Source organism: Piliocolobus tephrosceles, chromosome 14, assembly GCF_002776525.5.
Source record: "Piliocolobus tephrosceles isolate RC106 chromosome 14, ASM277652v3, whole genome shotgun sequence".
NCBI classification, from domain to species: domain Eukaryota; kingdom Metazoa; phylum Chordata; class Mammalia; order Primates; family Cercopithecidae; genus Piliocolobus; species Piliocolobus tephrosceles.
Genome location: NC_045447.1, coordinates 90299816 through 90316985, shown reverse-complemented (window position 1 = coordinate 90316985; position 17170 = coordinate 90299816). Strand labels below are relative to the sequence as shown.

The 17170-nt window shown below is 39.6% G+C and overlaps 1 protein-coding gene across 2 annotated transcripts in view; it reads right to left on the bottom strand.

Moving 5' to 3' along the window:
• Nucleotides 1-17170, bottom strand: part of PCSK5 (proprotein convertase subtilisin/kexin type 5) — a 475536-nt gene that overhangs the window by 105242 nt on the left and 353124 nt on the right. For both annotated transcript variants that reach the window (XM_023213308.1, XM_031934085.1), the window contains exons 23-24: nucleotides 12005-12211; nucleotides 10517-10585 (exon numbers count right to left, since the gene is read on the bottom strand). In XM_023213308.1, coding sequence (XP_023069076.1) covers nucleotides 10517-10585; nucleotides 12005-12211 — 276 coding nt within the window. The remainder of the gene's footprint in view (nucleotides 1-10516; nucleotides 10586-12004; nucleotides 12212-17170) is intronic.

Genomic DNA, 17170 nt, shown 5'->3' with positions numbered 1-17170 from the left:
TTTATTTATTTATTTATTTATTTATTTATTTATTTATTTATTTATTTTTCTTGAGACGGAGTCTCACTCTGTTGCTCGGGCTGGAATGCAGTGGCGTGATCTCAGCTCACTGCAATCTCCACCTCCCGGGTTCACACCATTCTCCTACCTCAGCCTCCCGAGTAGCTGGGACTACAGGCGCCCGCCACCAGGCCCAGCTAATTTTTTTGTATTTTTAGTAGAGACGGGGTTTCACCATGTTAGCCAGGATGGTGTCGATCTCCTGATCTCGAGATCCACCTGCCTCGGCCTCCCGAAGTGCTGGGATCACAGGCGTAAGCCACCGTGCCCAGCCTCTTTTATCTTTTTATTATTGCAAAAAGCATAATATTCTGCTTTAGAATCAGATGGGAAGAACATTAGCTGGCATGATTAGAATGTAATAAAATACATGAGTTTTGGTCTTGAGCTATTCAGGGTCAAGTCCTGATTCTACTAGTTACCAGCCTAGTGAAATTATCCACATTTCGCAAATGTTCTGACCTTAATGTCTTCAGCTGAAAAATGAGAACAATAATTATTATACCTATTCCATAGAGTGAAGTCAGGTAATATACTTAAAAAAACTTAGTATAGCATCTGGCACATTAGTAATATTCAATAAATGCTAGCAATTTGGTTACTATGTTATACAGAATCAGAAAAGAGAATACTAATGGAATCATTCTAATGTTGAAGCACTTTTCTTTTCTTTCTTTTTTTTTTTCCTTTCTTTCTTTAGAGATGGGGGTCTAGCTCAGTCACCCAGGCTAGAGTACAGTGGCGTGAACACAGCTCACTGCAGCTTTGAACTCCTGGGCTTAAGTGTTCCTCCTACCTCAGCATCCCAAGCACCTGTAATTAGAGCCGTGCATACCACACCCTGACAATTTTTAAATTTTGTGTACAAATGGTGTCTATGTTGCCCAGGCTGGTCTCAAACTCCTGGCCTGAAGCCATCCTGTCTTGGCCTCCCAAAGTGCTAGGATTACAGGTCTGAGCTATTGTGCCTGGACTACTTTTCAAGTCAGATTGATTGAAATACAAATTTTCGCAGTGTAATATTTGCTCTTTTTATGTGTACAGTTCTATAAACTTCGACAAATGCTTAGTCATGTAATCACTCCAACAATCAAGATATAGGATATTTCTAAAACCCCAAATAGCTCTATCATGCCCTTTATTTTTATTATAATGTGGTTATTACTAACATAAAGTCTGTAATTTATTCAGCTTTCTTTAGTTTTTACCTAGTGTCTTTTCTCTGTTTCAGAATCCTACCCGAGATGCCACATTACATTTACTCATCATATCTCCTCAGGCTCCTTTCGGCTGTGACAGTTTCGCAGACTTGACTTGTTTAATGAACCGGACAGTTTTGAGTATTAATCAGGTATTTTACAAAATATCCCTCCATTGGGATTTGTCTGATATTTTCTTCACGACCAGACTGGGGTCATGGTTTTCTGGCAGAAAGACCATCGAGGTAAAGTGTTTCTCATTACATTGTATCAAGAGTACATTCAATCCATATGATTTATCCCTGGTGATGTTTCCCTTAATCACATGTATGACATAGTATTTGTCAGCTTTCTGCACTGTGAAGTCCTTCTGCCCCGTCCTTTCCATACTGTGCTCTTGGATGAAAGTCACACTTAAGAAGTAGTAGAGAGTGATGCTCCACTTTCTTTCTTTCTTTCTTTCTTTTTTTTGAGACGGACTCTCACTCTGTCGCCAGGCTAGAGTGCAGTGGTGCCATCTTGGCTCACTGCTACCTCTGCCTCCCAGGTTCAAGTGATTCTCCTGGCTCAGCCTTCTGAGTAGCTGGGACTACAAGTGCCCACCACCATGCCCAGCTAATTTTCATATTTTTAGGGATAGAGTTTCACCATATTGGCCAGGATGGTCTCGATCTCTTGACCTTGTGATCTGCCCACCTCAGCCTCCCAAAGTGCTGGGATTACAGGCATGAGCCATCGCACCCGGCCTCCACTTTTTTTAAAAGAGGAGTATTTAAATAGATTATTTGGAATTCTTTTGCATGAAAAATTTGTCTCCTCCTTCCTATTTACTTATCCACCATTTATTTATATTTGTATGAACTCATGGATATTTATTTTATTCTTTGGGTTATAATCTAATACAATTCTATCTATATTATTGCCAAAATTGTTCCAGCTGAGGCCATTGAGGAGTCTTCATTTGGCTTATGTGTCCCTTTGACATATGTCCATCATTGTGGATTTTTTCCTTTGAGCACCTCCTTACTTTCTGAAATCAAATGCTTTACCTTGGAGCTATACCCCTTTCTGTCCTACATTCTGTCATTACAAGATGCTGCAGGCTCATCCTGTATATTTCCTGTCCCAGTCCCCAAATCAGCCAATTCTCTAAGGAGCCTTGTTATATTTTACTGGAGAATGGTATTAGAAACCACGATCAAGGCACCTGTGCTTACTGCTGCTGCGGTATTGTTGCTTCTAAGTCCTCTCTGCTGATAGAGCACTTCAGACATAGAGCACTGTCTCAAAATAAAAATAAAAACACTTACGCATTTTCTTGATTGTTTTTTCTCATTATTCCTTTTTAATTCCCTAATTTTCATTTCCCCCCCCAAAATATTGAATTTTCTTTCCAAGCACAGGTCAATTGTCTTAAAGATACCTCACATTCTTGATTTATCTTGTGATTATCTTGAGGCTAAAGAAGGTATTTCTTGACCTCAACATTATTGACATTTTGGACTAGGGAATTCTTTGTTGTGATGGAGCAGTCCTGTGCACCGTAGGATATTTAGTAGCATCCTCAACCTCTATCCACCAGATGCAAGTAACAACCTTCCAGTCACGACAATCAAAACTGTCTGAAGCATCGACAAATGTTTCATGGAGGCATAATTGCCTCCAGTTGAAAATTAGTGATCTAGACACTTTTATCAGGAATACGAGGTGAGGGCTGGGTATGGTGGCTCACACCTGTAATACCGGTACTTTGTGGGGCCAAGGTGGGAGGATTGCTGGAGACTAGCTTGGGCAACATAGCTAGACCCTATCTCTATAAAAAATAAATTAATCCAGGCTATTAGGGCATGCCTGTAGTCCCAGGAACTTGGGAGTCTGAGGTGGGAGGATCACTTGAGCTCAGAAGCCATGATCAAGCCACTGCACTCAAACCTGGATGACAGGGGGACCCTGTCTCAAAACAAAACAGCAAAACAAAAAGAAAATGAGGTGATATTATTACTCAAGTATCACATCAGGAGACGTATGATGTCAGGTTTATGGAACTGATAGCCTGACAACTTATTTAAGTTGGTAACCAGCAAATCTCTTCATTGTAATTAACTATTAATTGTGGCAGTACTTTGAGTCTGTGTGATGATCTTGTTCCATAGCAATTTTCCACCCAGTGTGTTTAAATCTACTTACAATTTGATGATTCTCCCTTGGGTCCATATACTAGGGGATGCAAAATAATGATTTCCTAATTCTTTCCTGAAATACATGACAGCTGTAATTTTTCTGTAAAGAAGAGCTTTCCCTTTTATTCTATTCCCCTCTCTTTTCCTTTTTCTTCACTATTGATGCATGGATTTAAAATATTGAGTTGGAATTCTTTATCATCCATTTTTAAAAATGCTCTAATTGTCCTACATTTGGCTAACGGGAGTCCATTCACACTACTTATTCTGTCATTTGTTATGAATATGTAAAATATTTATCTGGTTCAAATCAAAACTAAAAAGATACAGCTAAAGGCTGGGTGCAGTAGATCACGCATGTAATCTTAGCACTTTGTGAGGCCGAGATGGGAGAATTGCTTGAGGCCAGGAGTTCAAGACCAGCCTGGTCAATATAGTGCGACCACCATCTCTTAAAAAAAAATTAAACAAAAAAAAAAGATTAAGGTTGGGCGCAGTGGCTCACACCTGTAATCCCAGCAATTTGGGAGGCCAAGGTGGGTGGATCACGAGGTCAGGAGTTCGAGACCAGCCTGGCCAACATGGTGAAAGCCTGTCTCTACTAAAAACACAAAAAATTAGTCAGGCATGGTGGCAGGCGCCTGCAATCCCAGCTACTCTGGAGGCTGAGGCAGGAGAATCACTTGAACCCAGGAAGCAGAGCTTGCAGTGAGCTGAGATTGTGCCATTGCACTCCAGCCTGGGTGATAGGGCGAGACTCTGTCTTAAAAAAAAAAAAAGAAAAAGAAAAAGAAAAAGATTAAAAAATAAAAAGATATAGCTGGAGAAGTCCTGCCCATCTCCTTTACCTTTCTCTATAGATAACCACTTTTATTAGTTTCTTAGTTATCTTTTTTCTCTTTGCAAAAGTAAATAAAAATGTAAATACACTCACATATTTTATCTCATCATTTTCTTACCACAAAGGTAGCATACTATGTGCACTTTTTGTGCCTTGCCTTCCATGTAACAGTGTGTTATGAAATTACTATCAGTTCTTCAGATCGTCTTTGCTGTTTTGGTAGCTGCAGAGTGCTCCATTGTGTATATGTATCCCATTCATTCAACCAATCTTCCATGGACAGGCATTTAGGTTGTTTCTGATAGTTTACTACCACAAGTAATACCACAGTAAATAGCATGGTGAATATACTGTTTTGAATCTGTGGATGTATGTCCCCAGGGTAAATTCCTAGAAGGTGTGTTGTGGGGTCAAAGGGTAAATGCATATGGAGTTGTGTCATATTGCTGAAATTCCTTCAACAGCCATTGTACCATTTTGTCTTCCTACCAGGAGGCAATAACAGTAGTGTTTGCTTTCCTACAACCTTTCTGATAGAACTTGTAAGCTTTTGAGTTTTTGCCAGGCTGATAAATGAGAAATGGTATCTCACGGTAGTTTTTTTTTTTTTTTGAGACAGAGTCTGGCTCTGTCGCCCAGCTTGGAGTGCAGTGGCGCAATCTTGGCTCACCGCAACTTCTGTCTCCTGGGTTCAACTGATTCTCCTGCCTCAGCCTCCCAAGTAGTTGGGACTACAAGTGTGCTTCATCATGTTCAGCTAATTTTTGTGTTTTTAGTAGAGACGTGGGTTTCACCATGTTGGCCAGGATGGTCTCAAACTCCTGAATTCAAGTGATCTGCCCGCCTTGGCCTCCCCAAGTACAAAGTGCTGGGATTACAGGCGTGAGCCACTGCACTGGGCCTCTCACAGTTTTAATTTGCATTTCCCACATAATGAACAAGCATCTTTTCTTATGCTTGAAGGCCATTTTTTTCATGTGATTTTAAAAAACATCTCTCCTTCTGTCCTCATAATTTCCTGGCTATCACCTTAGATTTGGCTGCTTTATTTTATATCTGGATTTCTGAAATAGTCTTCTAGGTGGTTTATCTCCTAAAGCCTGTCTCCCTTTAATTACCCTGAACACAGTTAACACAATAACCAAATTAACCTCTTAATACCCACTTCAAGACACACACTCTCCCACTTCTGTTTTTAAAAGAACCTTCAATGATTCCCTTTTAGTCACAGAATACTTTTAACCTCATTAGTGTGTAATTCAAGATTTTGTTTTCAACCACTTCTCCAAACTTTTGTTTGCCTATTTCCTTATATTTCTTCATTCCTTCTGCAAAATTAGTATACCCGGTGTCTCAAAATCCATAGCAGAAGCCTTTTTTTTCCCTGCTATTGTCCAAATATAAAGACCCCCTATAGTGCAGCTCTTCTTTCTTATCTGTCTAAATTCTACGTAAACGCTAATGTCCACCTCAACTCTTATCTTCTTAAAAGCCTTCCTTGAACACTTCGGTGCCCAGAGGTTCTCTTTTTTAAAAAAATCCTTTTGGTGCATATATTTGCCCCCTTATTTGGCACTGAATTTATATAGCCTCTTTTTTTTTGCAATTCCTTGAAATTTTTAAATTTGGATATGTTTTATGCCAAGAGTGTAGACTATGCTATTTCAATTGGCAAACATGAATACATTTTCATTATCTCTTTCTAAGTTAAAACAAGGGCACATTAACCACTATATTTATTGATGAGGTAGAAAAGTAAGAACATCTTATGTAATTTGATTAAAATCAATCATCAAGTCAATGGTATATAATCTAAGATGCCTGGATCTCAGGTTATAGTTAAGTGTCATAGCTATTGCTACATTCCCTAAATTAAAACAAACAAACAAAAAAAGTGCCTCAAAACATTAGGTAAAAGTCACTCCATTTACTTCTGTCCTCAGTTATTGAAGAAATATAATTTAAAACTCTCAGATTTATCTTAGTAGTTAAAATTTCCATTCAAGATACTGGTTAGAAAGAGAAAGAATTGACACTAAATATTCTTGGAACAAAATGGTATTATATAAAATGTTATCTATTTGTTTACAACTTGATAAAGAAGAGAAATCGAATCTCATAATTTCATCTCAAAGTATCTAATTCAACACTTTCCTCCAGACAAAACAATGATTTTTGGTCATGAGCTTAGTTTTCTGCCCCCTTTTTGGTAATCTTTTCTTGGAATGACAGATAGCTAGCTCCACCCAGGAAACAGATGAGATTCCAGTTAATATGGAATTTGAGGTTTTTTCTTATTAGGTATAAAAGATAGATATTAATGTTCACTAAATAGCTGGAAAGGAATACAAAACTCAAAAAAAAAAAAAACCAAAAAACCCAGGATTTTTATTACTAATTATTTTATATAGCTAATTATTACATAATGTAGACAAAATGTCTCACAATGACAGATTTCACTTTTCTCTGACTCCCCTAGAGATGATCTAGACCTGGCCCCGAGATGAATCTACATTATTAAAATGGAATAAAGTTAAGTTCTCTCCAAAGGATGATGTCCCTTCTCACAGGAAGAATCTTGGGGAAATCTATAGAAAAGTATTCAGATTTTTCAAGTTTGTGTTTATCTCTTTAAAATTATAAAGCTTAATAAACCATGGTCTGATCAAAGCTTCCTTACAGTTCTAATAGTTCATGAAAAATCATTTTTTAATTTAATTAATTTAGTTATTTAGAGAAAGGGTCTTGCTCTGTGGCCCAGGCTGGAGTGCAACGGCATGAATACAGCTCACTGCAGCCTTGACTTCCCAGGCTCAGGTGATCCTCCCACCTCAGTCTCCTGAGTGGCTGGGACCACAGGTGCATGCCACCATATTTGGCTAATTTTTTGTATTTTGTTGTAGAGACAGGGTTTCACCATGTTTCCCAGACTGGTCTCAAACTCCTGGGCTCAAGTGATCTGCCCACCTTGGCCTTCCAAAGTGTGGAATTATAGGCGTGAGCCATTGCACCTGGCCAAAATAATTTATTTTTGTATTGTATGGTTTATTTTTTCTTCTTCTTGGTTCATAAACAAAGTTTGATTAGAGAAAACAGCAAATCTAAGACCCTGGGTATCCTAAGTCATTCATCTCTGCTTTGAATTTGGGCAATTCTCAAATTCAATTCAACAAACATTCATGCATTAATTGCACATTTATTATGTCCTGTGCACTCTGCTAGTTCAGAGTATATAAGTCAAAGAGCTTGTTCTCAGGTAGTTTAGTGTCCAGGCAGAAAGGTGTATACATAGCAAATATTATACTAGTCACCTCTAAAACATAGTCTCACTGGCCTAACAAATAAAGGGAAACTAGAAAAGGGAGAATTTACTCTATTGGAGAGATCAAAAAAGGGTTCAGAAATAAGGTGACAATTGGGTTCAGCCAAGTCAATCCAAGAATAAACGAGGCCCAATACATAGAGATATTATAAATTAAGGGACATTTTAGAATTTAAAATGAGAAATTAGAGGTATTTAGAATGCTCTTGCCACCCTTTCTGGTAGTGTCACTGTACTTTATACCTGTCTCTACTCTGGCAGGTTGTCTTCTAAGAGATTTCATTCCAGGTGTGTCACTTGGGACAGATCCTGCTATCCCTTATAGCAGGATCACAGCCATATCACCTGTGAAATTCTCACCACCAAGGCGAGCACTCAGCACACAGTAGACAAAGTTTCTTAAGTAATGAATGGACTGAAGAGCTTAATAGCACTTTGTAAAGTAAATCAAACTTTCTAATCTGTCTCTTTTTGCAAGTTGAGTCTTTTGGATTTTGAGCCCCCGGAGGGTCAGTATCTGCTGTGGAGTCCATTTCCAGTGGCTTCCCCATGGTGTCATGTTTAGCTGGGTCAACTAAGTGGAGGATGAGGCCAATACAGACCCCTAGTGATCGTGGTTTTCTTGTCACTGTTCCTACATCCATGCTAAGATCCTCACTGATCCTGAAGGAGTTCACACACATTCATACATTCCTCTCAAGGTGTCTTGAAGCTATGGAAGGAACATCTTCTTTTCTCTACGTGTATCTTGCCCCACTGTCATCACTGAGCAGAGCCAAGAGAGACCAAACCTCAGGTTTTAGATTATACACAACTCCTCTCCAAGATGCACAAAGATGCTAGTATGGGCACACAACACACAACAGCAAAGATGCCAGAGAAGACCACAGAAATTAGCTGGGGTGTGAAATTTAATGCGAAAATACATCTGAAATGGGCAAACAGTGAAATCAAGATAGTCAAAACATTCATCATTGCTCTGGGCAAACTCACCTTCTATCACTTCACGTGAGACAGACACCAGAATTTGCTTATAGTTTTTTACTTCAGTACTATTATTTATGCCTAGGTTTATTTTTTGCTTCCCAGGTAATTAGCATTTTACCCTTAAATATCTGACTCTAAATTTTACCTTCTTCTTAAGTGTTTATTAACTTGTTATGAGATTTTATTATCCAGTAATATAAGCATCATTTTATAGTGGAAGATAATGGGGGCATGATATTTAAGCTTCCAGAAACTGTATTTTCTAGTTACAGATATTATAGAAAATGTACCTTTTCCATTTAAGGCAAAGAGTGGTGGTGATAGCCACAATATAAATTATATAATTCATGCATAATATTTAAGTATTAATTTCAAATTAGCTCAAAGAGAAGATTTAGAATATTCATAGCACAAAGAAAGGATAAATGTGTGAGGTGATGGATATACCAGTTATCCTGACTTGATCATCACACATCATATGCAAATATCAAAGTATTACATGTATCCCATCAATATGTAAAACTATTATATATTAGTGAGAAAAATTAAGAAAATCCACTGGGTAAGGCAAACAAAAAGTCTACTTTATTCTGGCACAATCTTACCCCTAGAAACTTCATGAGTGTTCTATAGAGCAGCATTGGCCTCAATGGGCGGCTTGTCAGAAACACAAATTCACAGGCCCACTTTAGACCAGTGAATCAGAATCTGCATTTCAACAAACTCCCCAGGTGATTTGTGCCACACTGAAGTTTTAGAAGCATTAGTCAACCAATCCCAGGGCTTCATGGAAGTTCCATGAAGAGAAATTATTCCATGAACTTTTCAGTTGAGTTTCCTTTCAAAGATCACACATGCTAATTATTTTCTATATGTTGCCTAAACATACATTAAGAAACAATCCTAGAATCTGGTAACCTCCCTATTTTTCATCTTATAGCCAATGCAGTGGTGCCATGTGTTACGAACTGTCTCCATCGCCTCCTGCAGGCATGTGAGAAGGGGAGAAAGGAGCCACTGACTTGAATTTAAAAGTTATACATGAGAGTGACAAGTGCTTTGCATTGTATGATGGGGAATTCAATTCCACTGTCACCACGATGCTTTATTCTCTAAGGGTTGTCTTAGGCTCCAAGCAACAGAGTCATTTGTATTTTTATTTTTACTGTTTTGAGATGGAGTCTGGCGCTGTCGTCCAGGCTGGAGTGCAATGGCATGATCTCAGCTCACTGCAACCTTCGCCTCCTGAGTTCAAGCGATTCTACTGACTCAGCCTCCCGAATAGCTGGGATTACAGGCACCTGCCACCACGCCCAGCTAATTTTTATATTTTTAGTAGAGATGGGGTTTCACCATGTTGGACAGGCTGGTCTCGAACTCCTGACTTCAGGTGATCCACCTACCTTGGCCTCCCAAAGTGCTGGGATTACAGGCATGAGTCACCATGCCTGACCCAACAGTCATTTTTATAAAGGAAAACCTCCAAACCTTTACCCACAAACTTTTGTGTTTTACATACCAAGTGAGTTAGAGGAATTAGGCATTTCTTTGCTTGAGTTTATTCACTGTTAATCTTCCAAATGTGTCACCTTGAGAAGCTAAGGAGAGGCTGAGTCTCAGGCACCTGAAATGTGGTTGCTGGTCAGTAAGCCCCACCAACTTATTGACAACCAGAGGAAAAGGTGCCATGGTCTCCTTTTCTAAACTTGAGTTTCATAAAGACTAGAAACCCATTCATTGCTTCAAAAGCAAGTATTTCCTCACAGTGATCCTGTTTGTATTGAAGAGAGCGTACTTAAGACATTGATGGTGACACTGATGCTGACAGCAATGACAAGAGTGCCTGCTGGGGCAATGACAGGATGAAGGTGTGTGGAAAAGGACTCAGCTATTTCAACTCTTTAGGTGACAAAGGAAGAGGACATACCCAAGCTGCATCCCAGACATCCTTCTTCACAAGGGACACATTCTTCATAGTCTGGGTCTTGGACTTCACCTACACGAAAGAGAAGTGAAAAACATAACTCATTTCCATAGAAGTGGAGACACGTTAATTGCTATAAAAATATGTTCTTGTGTAGCTTCTTTTAAAGTAAATCATAGAGCAATTATGAAGCCCAAAACCATCCTTGAGGATATATGTGGTTTCTACTTTTTAATCTCCTTCTATTAATTGAATAGATTAAATCAGCTTGATTGGGTGAGAGAACCAGGCTGGACCATATGCCATGCAGCTAGTTTTGAAGTCAAGCTTGGTGATTTTATTTATTAAAGAAACCAGTTCTGCTTCTGGGAAAATGGAATTGGGTATGTAAATGAACAGGTTCCCTTCCTCTTTTTATCTGTCCTACTAAACACTTTTTAAAAAGTTTAAAATCTTTTACTACACTCATAAACATTAAGGAGAAACAGAATTCAGTGTCTTAATTATTCTAAAAATGTCTTGGAGCTCTCTTCAGCACCAGACCAGGCATAATTCTTATACAGAGCAGAGCAATAACAGTCCGTGGCAGTCTTACATAGAAGAGAACCAAAACTATAAGTGTTGTTTTTTAATTTCCTTCTTCCCATAAAAGATAAGAAATTGGGCAATAACAATAACACATACGATTCACAGACCATTTTAATATTTTCAAGTAGTTTTAGGCTGATCCTCACTGGCTTCTCAAAGCCACTCTGTCTTGATGCTCTGCTCTTCCTTTGACAGATGAAGACAAGGTGTGGGCAAATTAGGTGAGTTTTGCCCAGGGTCTCGTGTCTAGTAGTTGGGAAGGAGAAAACTGTTGACCCAGACTTCTGGATTCTAATCTTATTTTCTCTCCCCTGTATTCTGTCCACACTCCCCCCACCTGCCAAGATCATTTTCTTTTCTTTTTTCTTTTTTTTTTTTGAGATGGAGTCTTGCTCTGTCTCCCAGGTTGGAGTACAGTGGCACGATCTTGGATCACTGCAAGCTCTGCCTTCTGGGTTCTAGCCATTCTTCTGCCTCAACCTCCTGTGAAGCTGGGATTATAGGCATGCAACACCACGCCTGGCTAATTTTTGTATGTTTAGTAGAGACAGAGTTTCACCATGTTCCCCAGGCTCGTCTCGAACTCCTGGCCTCAAGTGATCCACCTGCCTTGGCCTCCCAAAGTGCTGGGATTACAGGCACGAGCCACTGCACCTGGCCAATTTTCTATACACTTAGGTGCATTCCTACGATCTTGGATTATGTCTGGGGAAACCCAGAGAAAGGGTGTGTGAATATAGAGAGAGAAAGTTACCTCTCTCCCCACTTGGGTATGGAGTCACCCAAAATCATCCCAAGTACCAACACACAAGCCAGGAAGGCAATTCAAGTCTCCAGGACATCCAGGGCGCAGCCCCTCCTCCTGTGTTCTGGTGCTGGGCAAGGGCCCAGGAGCAGGCTTACCTTGTCCACACTCCAACTTCTGGCACATGTGGTTGGTGGGCGCTATGAAGTAGCCCCTTGTGCATCTTGTGCAAACGTGCATGCTGTGGCAAAGCTCACAGTTGTCTGGGCAGGGCAGGCAGGTATTCCCTTCAGTGGCATAGTGGCCCTCTGGGCAGCTATCTCGACACTCTCCCTGGTATAGGAAGTACTCTCGGCCATAGTTGTCTGATCAGTTACAGGAGCAACGAGAAGAGGGATAATGTACAAAGTTAGCCATGAAGCTATTATAATGTAAGATATTATATTTAAAATGATGCAACTGAGTGCTTTCGTTCCTAGGGGCTGAGAGGTATAAAGGTGGATTTAATGAAAAGTGCAATAACTACATCCTTGTAGTTGAAAAGTTTTCCTTGCAGGGAATTATTTTCCAATATTTTATATATTTCAGTGAATAGCGACTACTCTCTGGGATGTCATTGCAAAACCGTGCTCTGTGAATAACTACAATTCAAAATGTGTTTAACATTCCCAAGGACTCCTTTGGTATCTGTGAAAGCTCTCAGTCTTGGCGGCAGGGAGGGAGCTATAGAGATCCCATGAGAATAAACACATGCTTAATGATCGACACGTTTTATGAAAGTGCAATCTCTTAAAATGATTTTGAATTGGTATCGATCACATGCTTGCATTAACCATCTAAGGTCTGAATTTCCGCAGAGCTGCCAATGCCCATAATGACAGGCTTATTGAAGCACTAGACCAAGCACACTTCTTTGACTCTTTTATGTGCATTCCTGAAGGTTCCTGACTTCTGTCAACATTGGATTCTTTAAGGAAGGAACTGGCAGTGCCCACAGCATAACAGACCATGGGAATTTGTTCCTGGTGGGAATGGAAAAGTCTAACCAGTTACAAAGCATCACAATTAGTTACAAAGGATTCTCAGTTACAAGTACAAAAACAACAATAAGGTGAATAGTGATGCATCCAGAGGTCTCCTACTCCCACCCTCTTGGAGTTTTTGTGCTGAGTGTGCTCGGGGTATCCATCTTCTCTGAATCAGATTTCCCATATGTCCCAGCCTCTGAAGAGCAGCCGATCTGTGTTACTCAGAATAACCAGGGTCTCAGGTTCATTCATCATGTGATCTACCACATGGATATCCAAAATCATTGACCTTCAAGATGCAAGGCTGCTGAATTTCTGGATAAAGATAGCACTAAACCCATGTTGCAAGTGTGGAAACTGAAAGTCAGTCTAATGTTAAATTGACTCACATGAAATTGCCAACATTTGACTATTTTTTACCTATGAGCATGGCACTTTCACATCATTTATCATAATATTTCTTATTTATGCAAAGCCATAGTTGATATACGTTTTTTTTTTTTGTTTTGTTTGTTTGTTTGTTTGTTTTTTTGAGACAGGGTCTCACTCTGTTGCCCAGGCTGGAGTGCAGTGGCATGATCTCAGCTTACTGCAACCTCCTCCTCCTGGGCCCAAGTGATCCTCCCACCTCAGTCTTTCAAGTAGCTAGAACTATAGGTGCATGCCACCATGCCCAACTGTTTTTTTTTTTTTTTTTTTGTATGTTTTTGTAGAGATAGGGTTTCATCATGTTGCCCAGGCAGGTCTTGAACTCTTGCACTCAAGTGATCTGCCTGGCTTGGCCTCCCAAAGCTCTGGATGTGAGCCACCATGCCTGGCCTGAAATGCAATTTTTAAAACATGCTTTTGGATTATGGGCTCTCAAGCTACCTTTTTTGCTGATTATGATTTTATACCTGAAGGCTACTGCTTCCCATAGGACCAAGAAAATAAAAACGGCTTCCACAGAGGTGGTGGAAGAAAATATTCTGCTGTTTCTAAATTAGACAGAAGAGATTATCCTCTAAGGAAAGAAGAGGGTTTGGAAGGACTAATGTGCATCTGGTGGTTCTATAACTATCGATCAACATTGTGGAGCACAAAACTCTGATCTGGTGGAACCTGGAATCTCTGGAGACCACAAGAAGGTCATCCTTCCAAGTTATGTTCTCAGTCACTTTATGAAACCATAGCCAATGCCATTTCCATCCACCATGACTCATTCAGAAAAAAATCTTTTTTTCAGAGTTCGCCAATTTCTCTGGGGTAGGTAGGAAGATTTGAGGGAAAGCAGTGAGGAAATCTACCTCTTTTCCATCCCCTACGCCTTCACATGACATCAACTCAGGACCCAGATGCTTAGGGGGACTCTAAGGCTCTAAATATGTATTTGTGGAATGACTGAATGGAGTTAATTCATATTTGACAATATTCAGTTTTTCCCTTATATCCAACTGGATCATCAATCTTAAAAATTAGCAACAATGGGCCCAGATTTAGAAGGAAGTGTTCTTCAATCCCGTTTTTATTGTTTGGACGTGGCTTTATTGAGGGCCTCTTCAGGTGTTATAATTTGGGTTTAAAGAACAGAGATTTGAGGGGGTCTCAGTGTTTAAAATACGTAGACCTGCAAAGGGAGGTCACTTAGATGCCTTGGCCATGACCAGCTTTTCTCACAGGTTTGGTCCAGGACTATGTCAAGATTTGGTCAGATTTTTAGTAGTCCTGCTCAATTAGTTATGGATGATCATTTAAATACCATGCATAAATTTTTGACTACTCGCCCAGGGTCTTCAAGTTTAAATTATTACAATAATATGTAGACGAAGTTATTTCCAGTGGTAGAAGGGCTGATACTTTTGTTAGGCACCAAAAATTTTCCTGGGACAAGAGTTCAAATGGGATAATAGGGGACAAGAGTTTAGATTGGCTTTTGTTTATTCTGGAGAGTGATTCACTTTTACCAGAGCATTTCTTGGCAGTTGATTCTGTTAGGTGAGAAGGTGGACCAGCATGAAGATATTGGATGTCCGTAGGAGAAAAGGAAGGGTGAGGGTTGAAGGCATGAGGTGAAAAGGACTGCTGGAAAGGATAAAAGAAAGGTGCAGGGATTCTGAAAATAAACTTGATGAAGTTGACTACCACATTTTGCTTGCTGTAGCTGTTGTGTGATTGATGGAACTTAGCTTTGGGTCCAGTTTGGTAGTGAATAAATCTGGAAGAGAATTGGAGTGAATCCTCAGCAATATAGCTGGAGATGTACACTTCCAAAAGGCATCATACCTAAACCTTAGTGAAGTCACAATTAAACAAGGGATACAAGCGCTACAAATTGGTCGGAGGGGCTTAGGAAGGTTGATGGGATTCCCCGGCTGGATGATTTTTAGCCTTTTATTAAAGCTTCCATTTATGGATATGGAACTTCTTCAATTAAATCATCCTTCTTCTTCAGCACTGTCCCATCAAGGTCTCTGCTACATTTGCTTCACTAATGCTTCTTAAGGACATCACACTCTTAAGTAGGCAGAACTACTTCAGGGCTTGCTAAACAACACCCTACCTCGAGGAAGCCTTCTCTGCTCATTACAGCTGGAAGTGATGCTGCTTGTCTGATCTGGTGTAGGATTTCTACCATGCATTTGGTCTTTATCTATTATTTTCTTGTTTTGTAATATATGAGGACAAACCTCCTTGTTAGACTGTAACTCCTTGAAGGTGAGTATCTGCTATCATTTATCTCATTTTCTCTGGCATTCAATACATAGTAATTTGTAAGTAGAAGGGATGCAATAAATGTTTAAGATAATGGATTAAGCACAATTTCAAATAGAAAGAAAAAACAGAAGAAATGTCAGCTCATTTATAGGCAGGTTGGTCCAAATAACTGTAGGATGCTTAGAAGACTAGACATTTGTTTGGTATCTAAACTTCTTTCTAATTTTGTGCTATATATGGAGATGTGAACGTGATTTTGGATGCCATCTTGTCCTTTCTCTTCTTCTTCTTCTTTTTTTTTTTTTTTTTTTTTTTGGTTACAAATAAGAAGAGGCATAAAGAGGTAAAGTGACTGGTTTAGTACCTTCTCATCAGTAACAAAGCCGGGACTTGAACCCACATTTTCTGACTGCTGGTCTTAACATTCCTCCCATTGAACCATTCATTCATGTGTTCATTCAGTTATTTATTGTGAACCTTCCATATACCAGACACTGTGCTGGTGCTCAAAATACAGCAGAAACAAGGGAGAAACCATGCCATGCTCTTATGGGGCATACAAACGTATGGACCAAATAGACATCAATGTGTCGAGGCTCGTGAAGGGGGAAGTGCAGCGTTCCCAGGTTGCTCCTGTGATGGCCTAATCCAGGCAAGGAGGTTAGGGCAGCCCTCACTGAGGAAACAATGTTGAAACTAAGATGGAATAGGAAGACGTCAGCCAGACAACAAGTGGAAGTCTTAGGAGCAAGAGAAACTCAAATGCCCAAAAGAGTAAGCAGCTACAAACAATAACAGTAATGATAATAAAAATAGTAATAGTTAATATTTTAAGTGCTCACCATGTGGCTAGCCCTGTTCTAAATGCTTGATTGTTTTATCTCATTTCATGTCATTTAATTTTCATAAAAACTCTTAAAGAAGTAAGCATGATCATCATCTTGTAGATGAGGAAGGAAACAGAACAAGGCAGTCTAGAGGTAAAATACGACAGATGTTTGTCTTATTTTGACACATGAAACACAAAGCAATAATTTTAATTTATACACAGAAATGTGTTATCTCCTGATCTCCTGCAAATGCCTGGTACTTCTAATGTGTTCTTCATTTTTCTTGGTTTATTGCAAGGAAGACTAAATAAAGATCAATAATTCTCTTCCACCAGAAAAATGATCTAAGGATGATGACGCTGGTAACTGACAGCCTCAGGATCAGTGAGACAACTGGGATTGGTGGGGACTGGGGAGAGATGGAGAGCAGCCTCTTTTGGACTCCAGGTAATGATTTGGGAAATGCAGGTCCGGTGGTGGATCTTTTGAATTTTCAATAGACATTAAACCCTCAAGTTTTTATCTGCAATGTCCCAGTTTTTAAATTTGGCTCAAATTTAAAAAGTAGTATATAGAAAAAAATAAAATATGAATCTGGCCCACATGAGGTCAGTAGGGGACAGGCCTATGAGTTGAGGCTGGAAAGGAGTCAAGGGTCAGAGTGTGGAGAACCCTTGAGAGCATGAAATAGAATCCAATGGCAGTAGGAAACTTTTAGTGCAGGTAAATCTGGGACACAAAGGTCACATTTGTAATCATTTGAAATGATGAC